This window comes from Ammospiza caudacuta, chromosome 3 (assembly GCF_027887145.1).
Source record: "Ammospiza caudacuta isolate bAmmCau1 chromosome 3, bAmmCau1.pri, whole genome shotgun sequence".
Lineage (NCBI taxonomy): Eukaryota > Metazoa > Chordata > Aves > Passeriformes > Passerellidae > Ammospiza > Ammospiza caudacuta.
The window spans coordinates 71,986,739-72,005,391 of NC_080595.1; the positions used below are offsets into that span (position 1 = coordinate 71,986,739).

General features: G+C 42.3%; 1 protein-coding gene across 1 annotated transcript in view; it reads left to right on the plus strand.

The window, feature by feature from the left end:
* The window catches only part of CDK19 (cyclin dependent kinase 19), a 121,976-nt gene extending 113,248 nt beyond the window's left edge, over positions 1-8,728 (plus strand). Inside the window, exons 12-13 of the mRNA XM_058800947.1 lie at positions 2,306-2,572; positions 5,379-8,728. Coding sequence (XP_058656930.1) covers positions 2,306-2,572; positions 5,379-5,510 — 399 coding nt within the window. The 3' untranslated portion in view covers positions 5,511-8,728. The remainder of the gene's footprint in view (positions 1-2,305; positions 2,573-5,378) is intronic.
* Positions 8,729-18,653: the final 9,925 nt, after the last annotated feature.

Below are 18,653 nucleotides of genomic sequence, written 5' to 3' on the forward strand. Positions count from 1 at the left end.
TGCGTAAGTGAAGCTAAAACCATTATTAAAAATAAATTGCTTCTTGATAGCTTTTTTTTTACAAGCTAGTTTCATTAACTTTTTAGATTACTGAGGTCTAAATCTCCCAGGAAGTAGAAGTGGAGTGAGGTGGGATTTGAAGACTGCATGCAGGAGGATACAGTATAGGTTCTGCTAAATGTGAAATGGAATTTCAGGCCATCTCTTAAGTCCTTGAAGATGCAAGTCTTCTTTATAGTCTTAAATGAACACATCATTGCAAATTTTGTTGGAATGTATCTTGGGAGACTATTGTGATGAATGGCATAGATGCAGATCTTTTATGTCATTTATCTGAGGTAACTAAAAGCCTCAAGGTGAAGGGGACATTAAGAATTTTCTGCTAGTGGCAACTGGCTGTCATATCTTCTGAGAAACTAATAAAGTAAGGTTTTAATTAAAAGGCTGCCATACTAAAACTTTGGTCATTACATAAGCAGATATTCTACAGAAGAAAACCCCAAACCTATCCTGGAAGGTTCCCTACAGTATGCTTGGGGAAAGATAGCAAGGTTTTTTAATTCAATCCATGTCAGTTGAAGGTTTTTGTCATGATGAGCAAGTGACATCTTTCCCAGAACTGCAACCATGGAGGACAGAGTTGCACTCAGTTCATTTTCTGACCTTCCCTCCACTTTCTCAAATACTCCTTTTAGTCTGTAGCCTTCTGAAGCCAGAAGAGCTCTCAATATCTTTTGTTCTTGTGTTTTTCCTCTCAACCTTTTTTTCCCTTCTGTGACACTCTTCTCTGTTTATTTTCCTTCTAGGAACCAGTGTCATCTTAATTATCTGGCTTCTCTTCCTTTGCTAGTCTCCTCCTTCCCTTGCCAGATTCTTCTTTCAGTGGTTTCCTCCTCTTTTGTCTTCAAAATTTCTGGTTTATTTTCACTTTTCTGCTATTTCAGTAAGATTTTCTGACCGTATATGTTGTGCACTTTGCTGGGCCCTCTTCCCAGTACAGCACTCTTTACAAGGTGCTTAAAAGCATGGGAAACAAAAATGGTAATGAAACCTATTTCTGGTTTTGCCGCAGAATTTCCTTGCAACCAGGAAGATATGATAAAATTCATTTGGTCTCAATGTGCTTACCTTTCTGGCAGTAATGCTGTCAGCATTCTTCAGGTGAAAAGTGAAAGTTTGAAATGTGGTTTTGATTCTGTGTGAACAAGGCCATTGAACCTCTTAGAACAACTTATTCTGGGTTCCCCATGTCTGCCACTGAGCACTAGTGAAATTCTGGGTGCTTTGATTTATTTCATTGGGTGATTACTGCTTTATAAAAGGTTCCTTTTATCCTCTTTGAGCACTTGGTGTCTTGGTTTGAAAAAGACAAATGTCCTCTAATAGAGGCAGGGGCCTTCCTTGAAATGGAAAATGTAAACTCCCTCTCTCTGAATTATTATAATTGAAATTTTTGAAATTGAGAGGCTCTCAGGCAAAGATATGGGAATAGGAATAACAGTTCTTTACTAGGAAAAATAAAAGTACAAATGCAATAGTAAAAACAAAAAAACCCCAACACTGACAGAGTTAGAATATGACCTGACACCCTGTTGGTCAGGGTGTTGGTAGCAGTCTGACTAAATGGTGGCTGCGGCTCTCTTGCAGTGACAGGTGTGGTTCTGCTGAAACAGTGATTGTGTAGAAGGGTGTAGTTTTCCTCTGAACATTCAGTGGTAGTGTAGATGGGCCTGATCTTCCTCTGGGAATCCAGTGGAGAAGAAAGCTGCTCCTCTTGGAATCCAGTGGAAAAGGCTGCCTATGGTGTTCCAAATCACAGATTATATCCAGGTAGGAATGCTTGGCTCTTCCCCCTGTGCGGGGCATCTCACAATGGGATGATGTAATTTCATCAGTGAGGCTCAATGGCCCATTGACAGCAGATGTCTCCCCAGAGGGGAGGATTGGTTGTGAAAGAGATAAACTGCACAATTAACAGAAGATAACTGCCCCACCTCTAGCAGATGATAACAGAATATACAACTCCACCCACATCTTGCAACCCAGGACACCTAGGTAGCTGTAAGAGGCATTTGACTGTCCTTCCAGTTTAAGTCCTGCTTGTTTCATTAAAAAAAGCAAAATGATCACAAGTGGGACACCCCACAGGTGTGCAGGTCTGTTCACTGGGGGTGAACTTCTCCCAGCACTCAGCTTTGCTGTGTTTTCCCATCACATGAGGGTCTGCCTCCCCCTCGGTGCCAGGGGGTTGGCAGCTCCATGAAGCTCACAGCAAGTGACCGTGTTGTGTGGCTTCTTCCCTCAGAATCAGCAGCAGCAGAATCAGCATCAGCAGCAAGCAGCACCTCAGCAGCAGGCGCAGGCGGTGCCGCAGCAGCCGCAGCCGCAGCAGCAGAGCAGCAGCCAGACCAACGGGACGGCGGCGGGCGCCGGCGCGGCCACGGGGGGCGCGGGCGCAGGGCTCCAGCACAGCCAGGACTCCGGCCTCAGCCAGGTGCCTCCCAACAAGAAACCACGCATAGGGCCTTCAGGCGCTAACTCAGGCGGGCCTGTCATGCCTTCAGATTATCAGGTACCTCTGGAAATGTTGCTGCTTCTGATGCTATAGGGCTGAGGGCCAAAACGTCATTTTCACCACTTCCCAGCTGCAAGAACAGATAGCGTTTTAATGAACTTTTGATGTAACCTGAGGCATGCTGAGGTTTTGTTCTGTGATTAGTAATTTTCAATAGAATACCAGTTTGAGTTGTACTGCACCCTGTAAAGTGTTGAGGACTAGTCCACTCCTGGAATCACCCAAATATTTGCTTAACTTTATATTTTAGAGTAATCTTGCTGAAGCCAGTGGATGTAAATGCTGCATTGCATCAAGTTCAGTATACTTGAGTCTTGGCAATATTAAATCCCATGTGAGGCACAGATGTGAGACAATCCTGAGAAGAAGGAACAAAGTTTGAACCAGGCTCTCCCGTTTCATTCTTCCTATTGTCACATGTATGAAGTGGTTCTGTAGTTTATTCTGGTATCTTTCTAAGACTACTTCTAATGTTAAAGAAAAAAAAAATGCATGTAAGCACAGGAATGACAATTTGATTCAGTTCATCCATTTGATTCATGCCAGACTAGGGCACAAAGACATGCACTGTTTCTAATGTGACCAAAGTAGAACAGATTTCATGTTTTCTGGTACAGTAGCATTAATTAGGAAAGCACTGTCACTGAATATTTTTTGAATTAGCATATTTGTCTTTGATTACTAGAATTATATTTTCCACTGAAAAAGTTACTTACATTAAATATAGAAAGTATTGAACTTTCCAGTATCTTCAGTACTTCAAGGTTTATACTTGCTGGAGCAGTAATTAGTTGAAAGAAAAAAAAAAGTTAGATATTAAGGGTAAATTTTAAATTATGCTAGGGATTCTGTTGGCTCCTAGCCTCCAAGAGGGTCCTGCTTTGGAGAATGGTCTTTTCAGGCTGCTTTAAAGTTAAAATAAGTAGGGTTTAAGCTCTACAGTTGTCTTGACTTAGCCCTCCAGATCTTCTCCACAGACAATTGATTACTCAGTGCCAGACATATTTCTCCCATTTTTGTTTAACTCCTTTAATTACAAATTGTCATGAAGGCATTGAGGGCAATTTAAGGGGAAAGACAACTAGGTTTCTTTTTTGAAAAGTTCCAGACAGGCTTGAGGCCTGGACAGGTCAGTACATCTGTCTGACTGCACAGTATTTATGGCTGGTCTGGTTTGGTCTTTACTTTGAGGACTGGTGTGCTGCATTTGATGATATCCATCATAGAATTCTTATCCAGTTCTCTGAATTGTTGGCAAACTTCCCTCTTACAAGTTGCTAGTAGTCTAAATATTCTTTTTTTCAGATTTTTTTTGCCCTCTGTGACGCTTTCCTTCTAAACTGTAACAGCACAGGCTTCAAAATCATCATCTGTATGTTTCTTTTACGTCATGCACTAAATTGTATGGGCTGATTATCCATTTTTACACTTGTGTTTGGCTATCTGCCTTTAACTTCTAGCTGACTATCTTCTGTTCCAGAAAGGAATGTCTGCAATTTGTCCAAGTCTGACTTTATTAAAAACTAGTTCTCCTATGTGAAACAAAAATAAGCATGGGCAAGTTAAAGCATTCTTCTAGTCTTAAGGCAGTAATTTTACTCCATTTTATCTTATTTGGAAGATTCTCTTTGCTTTGAGTTTCATTTAGCTTGTGGTCTGAAGTCTCTGTTGAAGTTTTTTTTTTGTCATTCACCAACCTCAGTATCTGTTGCTTCCACAAATGACAGTGCAAAGCTCTTTGTTGAATTTTACTGAGCCTTCCTTATGTGACCTCGGGTATTTTGCTTGCCATGGTGAGCTGGTGCTTTTCATCCAGAAAGAGCACCTGTAAAATCATAGAATTTATCACAATTCTTTTTTTTCCATTAGAAATTGAAAAACTTCCTAGAATTTTGAGAAAAATTTCATGTTTCAGACACTGTGTAACACAACCAGCCTTATCATGGGATTGTGGTGGGGTTTGCCTTGCTGGACAGTCTCCTGTCCATTGAGCAGTACTTCTCATGCCAAGTGATTTTGCATCTTGCATTATTGGGCAGCTCACAATTAATTCTGGATGGGAAATGGTTATGATAATGAAAGGGCAAATTCAGCAGGCTGGAGACTGCAAGATCCACAAATTTGTCTTGCTGAGGTTGGAGTCCACTAAGCTGACAGTCCCAAACTGTGGAGGGGAAAAAAAAATACTCAGAAAAATGAATGTTAGGTTATGTACATACCCATACCCATTTTTAAGCAGTTGTCCTTGTTTGCAGTAGTTAGGTAGCAGGTTAAAAGACTCACTTAATATTCTATTATTTAATCTTAATGGACAATTTTTCATTTAGATAAATTGAGTAGTAGTCATGGTTGCCTTTTTCTCAGAAAAGAATAAAATGTTTATAACACTTAGTATTGCCTATCTTGGGACAGATGTTTGTAGCCTTAGCATTAACAGCATTTGAATTAATAGCATTTACAATAATGATAGATATAAGTTTAAGGAACAGATGAATTTTGAAAGGGAGTCTGCTCTCTTTGTCTCTTGTGTATTTTTTCTTTAGAAAATGGGTGTGTACATGCTGTACTTTTAGGTGTCTCCAAGGGTTCTTGTAGATTTTGTGTCCTGTTTTAAAGCTGATTGCAGATCAGAATGATGAGTAGGCTTTTATGGGACCCTAAAAAGTAGCACTATTTAGTCAGTTTCCCCAACAATCATATTTTAATGAGCACCAGAGAGGTTAAAAATTTCCTGAGCTGCACGGTCCTAGCAGGCTGGACCTGTGATGATCATTCCTTTGATCCCTCTCTTTTTTTCCTGCAGCACTCCAGCTCGCGCCTGAGTTACCAAAGCAACATTCAGGGATCTTCTCAGTCCCAGAGTACAATGGGCTATTCCACATCATCTCAGCAGAGCTCTCAGTATCACCAATCTCATCAGTCTCACAGGTACTGAGGGGCCTGCCAGGCTGCACTCAGAAAGGAATGGACTAGAAGCCAGAAGACTCCAGCAATATGAAGTTCATAATGATGAGAAGACCAAAAATACAAACTATGATGCAGAATTAAAATTCATGATGATAAAAGGAAAACTTCACTCACTGAAGACTTCCCCCATCCCTTCCCCATCCCTTTATTGCCATAAAGGAGATTCTTGTGAAGTTTTCCTTCCTTCCTGCCCTTGCATGTGCTCCATTGTGGTTACTCTAATGAACCCTTCTGATCTGAACCCAGCACTTAACTTCTTTAACCTTTGGAATTTTGAAGGATTCCTGGTGCACCTTCCTTATGCTGTAGTGATTGCCATAAATCTGTCTTTTCAATCTCTTTGATGGGATTTTAAAGTTTTAAAATCTTGAACTCCAAGGCTTTCAAGCTTGTATATAGTTAGTTTTATACTAGGCGAACCAGTTTAGCTATACAGGTATATTGCACCTTTTTAAAGCACTATGTTATTTTCACAGGATATTACTGTTTTGCTCATGGATGTCAAGAACAGCAAAATTTTACTGTTCCAGAGTATTTTACTATTCTGTTTTTATTAGTCTAGTTTTCAGGCAAAGTATTAAAAATAAAAAATTTTAAAAATTAATAAAATGAAAAAAGAAAAATGAAAAAAGAAAAAAAAACCCCACCCAAGTCTCTGCAGCGACAGATATGCTTCATGCTACTGGACTGAACGCCAAACAGAAGATTGCTGATATTTCTTAACTCATTCACATTGAATTCTTGAAATCACAGTGATCATGCTCTGACTAGTTTTAAATTAAGCATTACTTTAAATGAAACCAGGACAGGCACATGAAAAGGAGATGCTTTCAGGATCTGTTGGAACAGAAGAATGGAATGTCTTCCCAGGCTGGACACCAAAATAGTCAGGAAAAAGTATTTACTGCCCTCAAGCCTCAGTAGGAATGTGGATGGGCTTTTTCTGTATTTCTGCAAAGTAGCTTATTAATGTGTGTGAGAGTTCTATAAATTTTAGCTTTCTTTCACATTCCTGAGTCAGTTCTCAAAATTTAAAGGTGACAGAAGTACTAAGACTTGCAAAAACAACTGCATTTAATCATTTTATGTTGGAATTTATAATTAAGAGAAATTATTGTGCAGTTTGAAAAGCATGTTGAAAATTGTTCTTTTTTCTTGTTTATAATGCATATTCTGTGTCCCTCGCATTGCTGTGATTAACCAGATTAGTTACACCAGATGCGCTTGATTGCACTGAAATGTTTCTTTTTCCCTAGAGCAAACATGTTTTGATTGTGCCTAAGGGACTGTAAGTGGATGGGTAGCTGGCAGAAAATCCCTAGTAATTAAGCAAGAGTTCAGAAGCATAATCAGAGGATTATTGTCCAACTTCTGGAACCACAGTTATTCAGAGAGACACAATATGTAATTTGGGACAGCTTCGTTTTTGCTTCAGCCTTCAGAAATAAGGCTGGCTCTCGTGGCAGAAAACCTGGAGGAATGCATTTAGAGAGCTACTGGCAGTGTAACATCAGAGAGCTTCTGCAGCTGGTGTCCAGAGAAGAGGTGACAGGAGTTCAGGTGTAAATGGTCAGTGGTAACAGGTTTTTATACTGCAGAGTGTTCTCTTCCCTGTCCTGTGCCCACACACAAAAAAGGTGTACCTGTGCACATTCACACTGAAGTTGTGATCTGATGTAGCAGGATGAGTAAATCTGTTTGCTCTGAGGAGAATGCTTTTCATCACATATATGTTCTACTGGTTTGATCTCCCAGTCGTGTTTAGTGCCCCCTTCCTCCTCAAACTTGTGCTTTTTTCCTGCTTTGTGTGAGAAGTTGGCTTGCTTTGGCAATACCTACCATCATGTGATTTTGACAACACCCAGCTGCTACAGAAAAGCAGTTAAAACCTGCTTTTGTCATCAAATGGATAAGAAGGTGGTGAAAAACTAAATGAAGCAATTGAAGGGAAAAATTCTTTCTGGGGAAAAATAATCTCCCAAAGGATACTTTCAGTGTATAACCCTTGAAATGCTACATTTTACTGTAGTGCTCTGAAAGGACAGGTTTTAATTGTTCCTTTATTTCAGTGACTGTGGGGTGACATTCTTTCTGTCTTCCCCCTTACTGATGTTAAGATGAGGTACTTTTGATCAAATGGGTATTTGGCCAATGCTTCTTTTATGCTTGTGCGATTTGAATGTCACATTTCCGGAAATTAACTTATGGCAGAGTAATTTTTGTCCCCTTGTGTTCTTTTCATCCTTCTGTTCTCTCAAAATTATTTTGTCTTTTCTACTACAATTATCTAACATTTCTTTTCCCTGCTGTGACCTGCAGCTAATCATCAAAATTCATACAAGATCAGGAGGTGGCAGGGGACCATTGGTTAATTAAGGTGGGCTCTTGTGCCAATAAGGCAAAATCATGGTGTAGATTAATCTGTATGTAGAGTGTGGAACTTCACAGCAATGTAAGGTACTTTAATTGACTGAACTTCCAGCTTCTAGAGTGACTGCCACAACCTCTCTCAGCTGCATTTGCATTTCTTGTCCTGGTTGGGTTGATAGATGACCACATGCTGCTCCTCTCTAGCTTTTATGCGCACAGGTGAAACTGAGCTGTCTTCCTCTGTTCCTCCAAAATTCACAGCCAGGAGGAGAGGGAATAAAAGCAACAGCACTGGCTGCAAAATGTAGGCTCTGCACACTCTTGTAGTTTCTTCACTGGGGTGAAATAATTTGCCTTTTCTTGGGAGCTTGATGCATGCTGCCAGGGTTGGTAGCAGTCATATTGGAAGAAGCCTTGCTGCCTAGGGGTTATCCCATGAGGTAAAATCTCTCCGCTTTCAGAAGTGAATTGTGCAGTTTGTCGTGGGAAACCAGGACCATGTCATTTTTATGGGTTTCTTTTTTGCCTGTGCAGTTTCTTTATTATTCGGCTCTGTCTCTGCCCATAATCTATAGACCCTCAGCAAAGTGTTTCACACCTGTACTGAGAGGCACAGAGCTGTCTTCTCCATCCTGGTGGGAGAACAGGCTGCTGAGCACAGCTTTTCATGTTGTGGCTCAGAGGAAACAAACACATGGGAAATTAATGGGATGAGCAGCCTGGTCCACGTTGGTGAAGTTTATGTAGCACAAACTGCACAATGAAGGAAAAATATAGGGAAAGCTGCGATTCCTGCACTGTATCTGTGACACTGTATCTGGGGAGGGGGAGGGAAGTGCATTCGTAGCGGGAGGGGTGGCGGGAAGCTAGAAGTGTTCAAATATGTATGATATTTTATATAAACATAATAAGCTTAGTTCCCCTTCATAATCTTCAGGAATGGTACTTTAACACCATTAAGTAAAGAATTGTTTTAGGATTAAATAAATGTATTGTACATAAGGCCATACGTAATCTTCTAAAAATGTCGCCAGACAGGAGCGATGTGTATTACAATATGAAAAAAGTCCTTAATGCACTGTTATCTCCTAAATATTTAGTAGTAAATTAATGCTATTTAATTTTTTTAAAAATTTGTCTTGTGTAGACACTAAAAAGTATTACACAAAATCTGGACAGAACGTGTCCTTTTTAACAGCAATTTAAAGAACTTTTTATATATGTAAGGTAGTAACTTTTCAAATTGTTCTAGTTGTATATTCCCATGTTTACTATTTGTGGAAGTGTGCCTGTCTCTACTCAGTTATTTTTTTTCCTAATAATTTCATGCACGCATCTTTCATTTTTGTAGTTTCCATTAGAAATTACTGTGTATGCGCCTGGTGCTGCCACAAAACTTTCCCGCTCTAGATCTGTGGTGGCCGCATTCAGTAGTGCCCATGCCAATGGGCTACCAAAACCACGAAGCAAAATACTTGTTTCTCATTCTAGAGTTGAGAGTTTACTGCTTTTAAGTTGTCCTGATGTCACTCTTGAAATGACTGTTAAAACTAAGCTATGAGTTCATTGCATTTATTTTATATTCTTGGTTGTAATGAAATGGAATTGAATTTGCTTTAGTGTGAATTTTTTTAATAAAATAATATACATTTGTAATAATAATAAAAAGTTCAAATCAAGTAAGTGTGCAGAAGAGTTTTTGTAAATGTCAACTTTGGGCTACCAGTAAGGAAAATACAGCCCACAAAATTGCAATTGTAATTATATTCAGGATGTTTATGATATCATGCACCACAGAAAACAAAGCTTGCAAAACCTCAGAGTTGAAATTACAGTTTTTAAAATGCCCACGAGGATATTCACAGCTATGTCTATCAAAATAGAATGAAGCCTTATGGAAAGCAGGATGGGATGAAGTGTTCTCTTAGGCTTTGCTCTCTGCCTGTAAGCGTGCGGGTATGCCACACTGATGACACTCGTTGAGATTCATTATTACTTGCATGACAATCCTGTAGATGCATCTTCTGAAAAAGAAAGCTGGTTTACTCTGTTCTGGAAATAAAGGCTTTCCTGCTTTCTCCTTCTGCTGGATCTTGGAGCATTTCAAGTATTTCAGGTGGCAACATGGAAAGTATGAGCTAGAGCATTATTGGTGGGTTTTTGCAGTGAGATTTTGTGTGCTTTGCTGGTCTGCATGTGGATGGATGGATGGATGGATGGATGGATGGATGGATGGATGGATAACTTCTTCCAAAAATTCTACTTGTCTTTTCCATAACAGTTGTATGGGTAAGAACGGTTGAGATTTACTTGCACTGCCCATTGCGTTAAGAAAGAGGCTTTGTTTTTTGATGTGCCTTTTACACAAGGGTAGGAATAGGAGTGGCCTTTTGACAAAAAGCTCAGTCTGCATCTCTGACACCTCAAGACAGCCTCACTGCAACTGAATATTCCCAACTCTGTAAACTTCAGGGTTTCTGCTTCTGTTGTCCTTTTGTTGATATGATTGTGCTTAGTAAACACCTTTGACTTTCATGTTTCTGAAACCTCCTATGCCAGCTCTGTCTCAGTCTCCATTCTTTTACAGCACATCTCTCTCTGGTTTTCCTGCCTGGTCATTTGGTTTACAGTCTAATCCAGCCTGATCATACTGATCTGAATTAATGGTGTCCTTTTTTGTCCTTGACAGCTAAACAACTTTGATTTCACAGCCACTGAGAAAGTTGCAGAATGGGTTGTTTATTAGTCTTTTGCTTTGACTTGTTGCTTCTTGCCTTGTGTTATTGCCTTGGCTCTGGCATCTCTGTTGCATTAGCTGTAAAGCTTCTCTCTTCACTTGCTCATGACTGCCAAAGCCTACTGTTACACCATCCCTCTTACTCAAAACAAGACGTTATGTAAGTTATCTCTGGGTCTCATTGTCCCACCAGGTCAGCCTCTGCACCCTTCATTTTCAGACTTCTAAATAAGCATTTTAAGCCTCTGTTTCCAATTGCCCGTTGTTTCTGAAGAGATGTTGCATAAAATTCTGAAAAATTCCCTCCTTGGTGTCTTCTGCATTCCTCATTAAAGCCCCCCGGTGTTGATGTATACAGAAGTTTAGTATTTTTCACTACTGCTGTGCAAGGAGTCATATCTATTGTGTACATGAAAACTGTTCCAGTGTTCATTCTACCTTCCAGTCTGTCTGCATCCATCACTTCCCTGCATGCCCCTTGCAAGCTCCCTGTGACAAGAACAGTCATTTTGGTCTGATACAGTAGTTTCATGACTGGGGCTTGCAGCACTCTAGAATATGAATAATAATCACTGTAATATCATGGTGTTTTACTGCTGGACAATACACAGTAGTAGTGTTGCCACTTTCCATGTGCTTTTTCAACACAAGAAGCAGCATGTTAGTGCCAAACACCAATTTAATTTGGCTCATCACAGAACCTGAGCAAGCAGTGTTCCAATAGCTAGCAAAAGTTAATGATGGTGTTCTTCTAATGTTGTTTTAATAAGTAGATTCTGCTTTTTTACTTGCCAGGGAGCTTCATATCCTTGATTATGATCACAGAAAAAAACAGCAGCTTTGGCTTATTTTGGTAGGTTTATAGTAATTTAGAAAATTATTATGGCATAATTACTACAATGATTTTTTTCATTTGCAAGAAATATTTATTAGAACAGCAGTTGTTGAGGTAGATTAGAATCGCCAACAAGGTTGTGAAAGATGTGTGTACAGTCATAACTGAGCTGCTGAAATTGCTGGGGGAGTACCACAACTGTTATGTAACAGATTGCCAAGTTAATCCAGAATAGGTGTTTAAAAAATTATTATTGTTAGTATTACTATCATTATTATTGCAAGTCAGAAAGTAATACTAACCTACCTAATATTTTTTTTATATAATGTACTTGCCTTGGAATAGGATCAATTTTTCCAGCTTGGTGTATTGGCACACTGCTATGTGTATTGTAGGGTCTGTAACAAGCAATTTCTATGATTATTTTGTGTTCTTTGAAGCCTTATGAAGAGGACAGCCTGAGAGTATTTAACTTCTACATATGCATTGCATGCACAGAAAATGTGGCTGGATGAAGTATTCAGCAATACATTCTCTTAGCTAAAATGTCTTATGATGTTGTTCAATAAGAAGTTGTTTGAAAAAGCTGGTATATGAAATCATTACAGAAAGGACACCTTTGCCCCAGTGCATTCCCAGAATGGAATTTTGCTTTTGCTTGCACTGTCAGTAAACACAGTAAATAAATTAGTAAAGGAAAATATTTATATACTACTTTTAAAAAATTAGTTCTTTGCTACTGAATCTTGGATATGATGTGATAGCCAGCAATAATATATTTTATGCCATCTCCATCCCACAAAATATAATGTCTCAAATACCAAAAAGCCTGATATGTGAAGCACTGAAGAAAGGAATTCTTCATACCTATCAGCAGCAGACAGAGTTTTAATTATGAACCAAATATGCCAAATGAGATATGGCCCAGACATCCTTTCTGTGTCCTGCAGGTAAGCCTACATTGGTAAGATTCTTCCCTGTATCCACAAATAGGAATTCCCTGGGATGTTGTGGAGGGAAAAGGAGTGGGAAGCATGCAGCCTTTAGATTTTGTAAAAAAGTTTTAATGCTATCAAATTTAGGTATCTGAAGTTCTCCAGTTCATAATGAAATTCTAAATACTTTTAAGTATGTATTTTTAACATTTGTTAAAAGTGTTTTCTGCCTTTGTCTGGGCAATGTGGTACAGCCCTGCTCTGAAAAGATAACCTCAGCTGTGCATTCATGACCTGGTCAGGGGCACGGTTGTCAATTCAGTCTTGCAGACAGTTTACACAGGTGGACACTGAACTTTAACCTGTAAGTTCAGGCCACACAGGTTTGTGGAAAAGCAATCAGCTTTTACAGAAAACACACTTCCTTAGCTGAAAGGTGAGCCAGAGCACCGCAAAATTAAAGGCTTAAAGTCTTATGCAAAAGGCTCCTGTGGCCCCCCAGTTTGACAGACAGTATTATGAGATGATTGTAAATTATCAGATCATATAATTGCTGCAAGGCTGTGCAGTTCTAAAACATCTATTGTTCTAAAACATCTTGCCATTATCTAGTATGACGTGGAATGAGTAATTTGTGAAAGTGTAATTATGATTTTCAGTTTTCAACCTTTTGTAATTGTATTACTTGTTTTTGCAGTGGTACAGAAGAAAGAAGGACAGTTTCCAGTAGTTTGGTTTTGGCAGTAAAACTCAGAACATTAATTTGCGATGGAAGAGGACCCAAAGGAGATCAGGCATCTCCCTTGCTGGTGTCAGTCCTTCTACTGCAGCTGAGGACATTCAAGGAGGCAGATCATACCATGACATTGTGTAGGAACTGCAACACTTGCTTTTGAACGAAATATTTATGAGTGCATCATCACAACTGTAGAAAGTGTACTTAGCAAAGTTGATGCGAGTCACCTTTATGAAATTCCCTGCACACAGCAAGCAGACTGACTTGATCATGTGAAGAATTTTATAGACTTTGGTCTTACCTACCCATAAATAGTTTGTGGTTTCAGAGTAATGGTAATAATGGAGCTTTTCTTTAAGCATCTGAAAGTTTTCTTGTAGCTTGCAGTATCCCACAAGCACAGAAATAAATCCCTACTCATTTAAGAAACAATGGGGACATCTACTAACACACCCTGGTGGTATGTCCCAATGGGGATTATCAAGAGTTGCTACTACATCATGCTGCTGCTAGATGAAAGCTGGAAGTCCCCTGTGACTTTGAAACAGTTGGTTCTGGAAAGTAGGAAGAAAGCAGCTTCTCTTATCATCCAGAGCAATATTAGAGGTATTTTAAGTGCATTTGAGTAATCTGAGATTGTGACATGTATCATTTGAACAGTGGCCATACACTTCCAACTCCAAGAACTCAGTCTCGCACGATAACATTTACATATATTGTCTGTGGAGACATGCTCAGCTGTGACTTGCTAACTTAAATCTTAGGAAATACTTGTCAGTGGATCCTGTGTGCTGGAGGATGTAAGGAACAACCTGCCAGCTCTATCAGACCCAGGCATATTCTCTTCCCACCTAACGTGCCAAGCTCATAAATCAGTCGCAGTGCGTCATGCTTTTATTAATACACAGTGGTTGTACTATTCCAGGACTGCATTATCACTGCTGCTTCTCGTGCATCAAAGATGTGGTAATCCATCTGTATTCTGCCTAACTCCTTTGGGATGTTTCATGTGTGGCTGTGGGGAGACCAGCAATGCACTGGCCCTGACTCTGGATAGCCTATATATCCATTACCTTGGAAATGAACTCAAAGGAGCACCACAGCAGCATTCAGTCTTGTCCTTGTGTGGGCTGAAATTCCAGTACATGCAACATGACATGCTTACAGAGGGGAAGAAAGTGGGAATTACGCCTGTTTCTGTGAGATTAGGGATGATTTCTGGATATGCTATGTGTGAATATGAAAACAAAACACACTTTTGCTTTGGAATTTCAGGATCTTACTCTACAGGTGAATTCCAGGATTATGCAGGTTTAAATTATTGGGATATGTCCTAAGTTTGTTTAGATCAGCGTGATTAGTGAAACTATGTTGACATTGATAGTTGCTATCATTTCTTAAACCAAAAAACCTAAGGAAGTTTCCTATGCCTTGCTGCTCTCATGCACATATCCAAATGTGGAGCTAAGGAATAACTGCTTTCCCAAAAATGCCCTGAGAAAACAGGATACCCTGTGTAGCCAGCATAGCTATGCATCCTAAATATAACAGTGCTGAGCATTCACAGAGCAGGGTTCAGGTTTACCGCACGTATGGCAGCCTGGCATGTTCAGGGCCAGACGTCCCCACCATGTAATGTGAGCAGCTTCCTTGGCAGCTGCTGGCTGGGAGTGCAGTTCCCTGACCCACCTCCTCCCAGCTGGAACCATCCCTTCTGCAAGGGGAGGTGGTGTGTGGCATGGGCAGGTCCCTCAGCCCCTGCACAGACCTGATGTGGAGGTTTGCTGCTGTTGATGGATGTGAGCTGTTGGGTTGGTGCGCTGGGCTCTGGTGTGGGCGCAGAGGTCCCCTCTTGGTGGTGCATGCAAGGGGTGGTGAACGCAATGTGCCACCATGGAGCAGCTCCAAAGCAGGGCCCACGTGCAGAGATGGGAAGGAAGGTTGCCCGGCCCCCAGGAGCCTGCGTCCCCACCTTGTGCAAGCTGTCTGCACACGTTGCAGCAGTGGGCGTCCTGGGACGGTGCCGGCAGTGCCTGGGGCGGCCTGGAAGTGAGTAGTGCTGCTGGTGTGCCACTCCTGTCTGGGACAGAGGGGCTCTGGCACCAGGCTCCTCTCTTATGGACACTTTACAAACACCATGGTGCCTCCTAGAAACTCGCTGGGCCTCCTGAAGCCCCATGGCAAATGCCAGCCTTGCAAAGTGGGGCACGAGCAGCTGGAAGCGTGAAGAAGGCCGGTGCCAGCAGCAAGGTGCCAGCACAGCACAGCACAGCAGCCATGGGCATGTTGTGCATCGCTTCCCCCCACGCACGCCGCTCCCCAGGGCCTCCGGGGAGAGCAGAGGGGAAGGTGCCACGTGCAGAGCAGCTCACTCCTGCCTGGGAGGGTGGCGCACTGGGGTGCCCAGCTCCGAGGTTGCGTGCCTCCATGGAGTGGGGCTGCGGTACCCATCTTCCAACATGTTTTTGGCCCTGAGATTTTTTGGATAGTCTTATGAGTCCCACGTGTGGGTAAGGGTAGGACTTTGGGAAGTTTTGGGAAGCGTGCTCTGCTACTCTGCAGAACCCCAGATACAGATCTTGTTTTGCTGTGCTGTCCCACAGGAGGGTCTCAGAGTAACTGACAGTTCACTGGATTTGGGTGGACTTGAGGAAGGTTTGATCCCTTCCAATCCCTTTTTTCCCTGCTCTGTTCTCAGCTGCTAGGGCTGCTCTAAGCTTTGGCAAAAGTTCCCTTTTTCATATTATGGCTTAGCTTTGCCCAGTGCTACACAAAGCCTCTCTTGTCCAGAGACATGGCAATCTGTACCTGAGGTGACCATTTTATGGTTAATGGCAGATTGTCTGTCAGGATATCTAACATGACAGCATGTATTTCAGAGCACAGTCTGAGCCCTCTTGGGATTATAGTCTTCAAATTTTCTTACATATGATATACCATTGTGGATTAAAGCATGGTGTGTCTCATTGGAGATGACTGAGGAAGCTGTGAAGAAGACAATAGTCCTACTTGGGCAGAGTTAGGCAGTTCAGCAGTATGGCAGGCATCATCTGCCATGAAGCTGGATCCTCTACTTGGGGAACACAAGTCTTGCTGAGGAAATCCATCTCATTGACCTGCAAGTTAAACAGCAAGGGCTGATGGAAACCTGGATTCCTTGGCCATGGCAGGCAAAAGGAATTCTCCAGATACTGTGCTTGTGTGGGGCTCCAGATGGCCCACCTGGACTAGGCAAGGTGTGGTTTGTGCAAGCCCTGTGCAAGCAGGAAGCTGCTGCCTCCTTAAATCATTTGGTGGGCAGGCAGTCAGCCTCTGCAGAGAGAAGGGAGGTAGCAGAGGGTCTGAAGCAAGAAGGAGGTCTCCAGCCTATTTTTGCAGGGCTAAAGGATGATAATTTCCTCAGACATCAAGGAGGGGACTGGCTGCACCCCGTGCTCTGCAGAGCGGGACCCTGAGCACCCACCAGCATCATCATCCTGCTCTCCTCTCTCTCTAGTCTGACCTTGCCCCAAAGTCCCAGGTGGCAGCTGCTTTGGAGCAAGATTCCCAGCTAATGACTCAAATGACTTTCCCATTTGGGGAGAAGAGGGTGAGAGCTAGACCCTCTTCCAGAAAACCCTTGAAAATGTCCGTTTTTGCTTCCCTTTGAGATGCAGGCAGGGAACAAGGACAGGGTCATTTAGGGAGGATCTGAACAAACCCTGACAGAATCCATCAGAGAGACTGACATCCCAGCAGGGGGAGAGAGGTGGGGCAGGCTGCTAGGCCTCAGGGGGTGCTCTTTTATATTTCATTTATGAACTCTTGATTTGTATCTGGCTGGGGTTTGAGCCCATATGAGTCACATTCACACGGGAGGGTGGGAGTGGCTTCATTATTTTCTCTTGAATCACCCCACATTTCTCTGTCACCAGAACTTGCTTTAACAGCCACGTGCATGTGGGTATTTGTGGTGTGTGCCAGACCCAGCCAACCTGCTGGGAATGGGCTCAGCTGACTTTGCCTCAGCTTGGTGGACTTGGCTGTGTTTGCCTTACAGTTGGACTTGCTGATCTTGAAGGTCTCTTTCAACCTCAACAAAGCTAAGATTTTATGATATGTGAACTGTGGTATTATTAAGTGTGAGCAAATGCCATTCCACAGGAGTTTCTCACTGCTTGTTTTTTACACAAGGCTCTCCAGTGAGGGGTCAGGACCCCTTTTTTGACTCCTCTACTGGATTCTTGGAACACCAGTGTGCTTTCTCTCTTTGCTTTGTAGCTGGACAGCATGAGCCTATAGCAGTCACTGCTGTTGGACCTCAGTAGTGCTACTGTCACCACCGACCTGCAGAATCATAGAATGGTTTGTTTTGGAAGGGACCTTAAAGATCATCCAGTTCACCCTGGACACCTTCCACTAGATCAGGTTGCTCAGGTACCTGTCCAACCTGACCTTGAACACTTTCAGGGATGGGACAGCCACAAATCTCTGGGCAACGTTTCAGTGCCTCACTACCCTTACACTGAAGAGTTCTTCCTTATATCTAATCTAGACCTGGCCTCTTTCAGTTTAAAACTATTGGCCCTTGTTCTGTCACTATCTGCCCACATAAGGTCTCTCCGCCTTCTTTTTGTAAGCCCTCTTGAGGTACTGGAAGGCCACAAGGAGGTCTCCCTGTGGCCTTCTTTTCTCCAGGCTGAGCAATCCCAGCTCACTCAGCCTGTCTGGGCAGGAGAGGTGCTCCATCCCTCTGATCATCTTCATGGCCTCCTCTGGGCTCCCTCAGGCTCACACCTTGTGCTGGAAACCCAAGCTGGATGCAGCACTCCAGGTGGGGACTGAGAGAGCAGAGGGACAGAATCACCTCCCTTGACCTGCTGACAACACCTCTTGATACAGCCCAGGATGTGTTTGGCTTTCTGGGCTGCAAGTGCTCAGCTGGCTTATGTCCAGCTTTTCATTGATGAGAACCCCAAATCCTTCTCCAAGGGCTGATCTCTGTTCTTCTTCCAGTCTGTACTCACCTCTGGGATTGTCCTGACCCTACAGTGCCTTGCACCTGGCCTTGTTGAACCTCAGGAGGTTCTCATGCTCCCACATCTCCAGTTTATCCAGGTTCCTCTGGATGGCATCCCTTCCCTCTGTTGTGCCAACTGCAGTGCTCAACTTTGTGTCATCTGCAAATTTGCCAAGGATGAATTTCACCCCATTTTCTATGTTCTTGATGAAGAGTTTGAAGAGCATTGGTCCCAAAATAAGAGCCCTGAAAGGGCCTGATATCTCTCTGAGCCACTGGCCTGAGGGCACAGGACCATCACAGGCAGACAAGGTGTAGGGCTGCCCAGTGCTGGGGCTGCAGCAGGACCAGGTGTGGAGGGATAGAATGTAAGAAAATAGTGCAGAAGGTAGTCTCACCCCTGAGGAGTTGCAGCTGTACTAATCACCAAAGATTAGGAACAGGCCTGCCCTTAATAGGCCACAGCTGTGTCCAATTAGAAGCCGAGTGCCACAAAAGA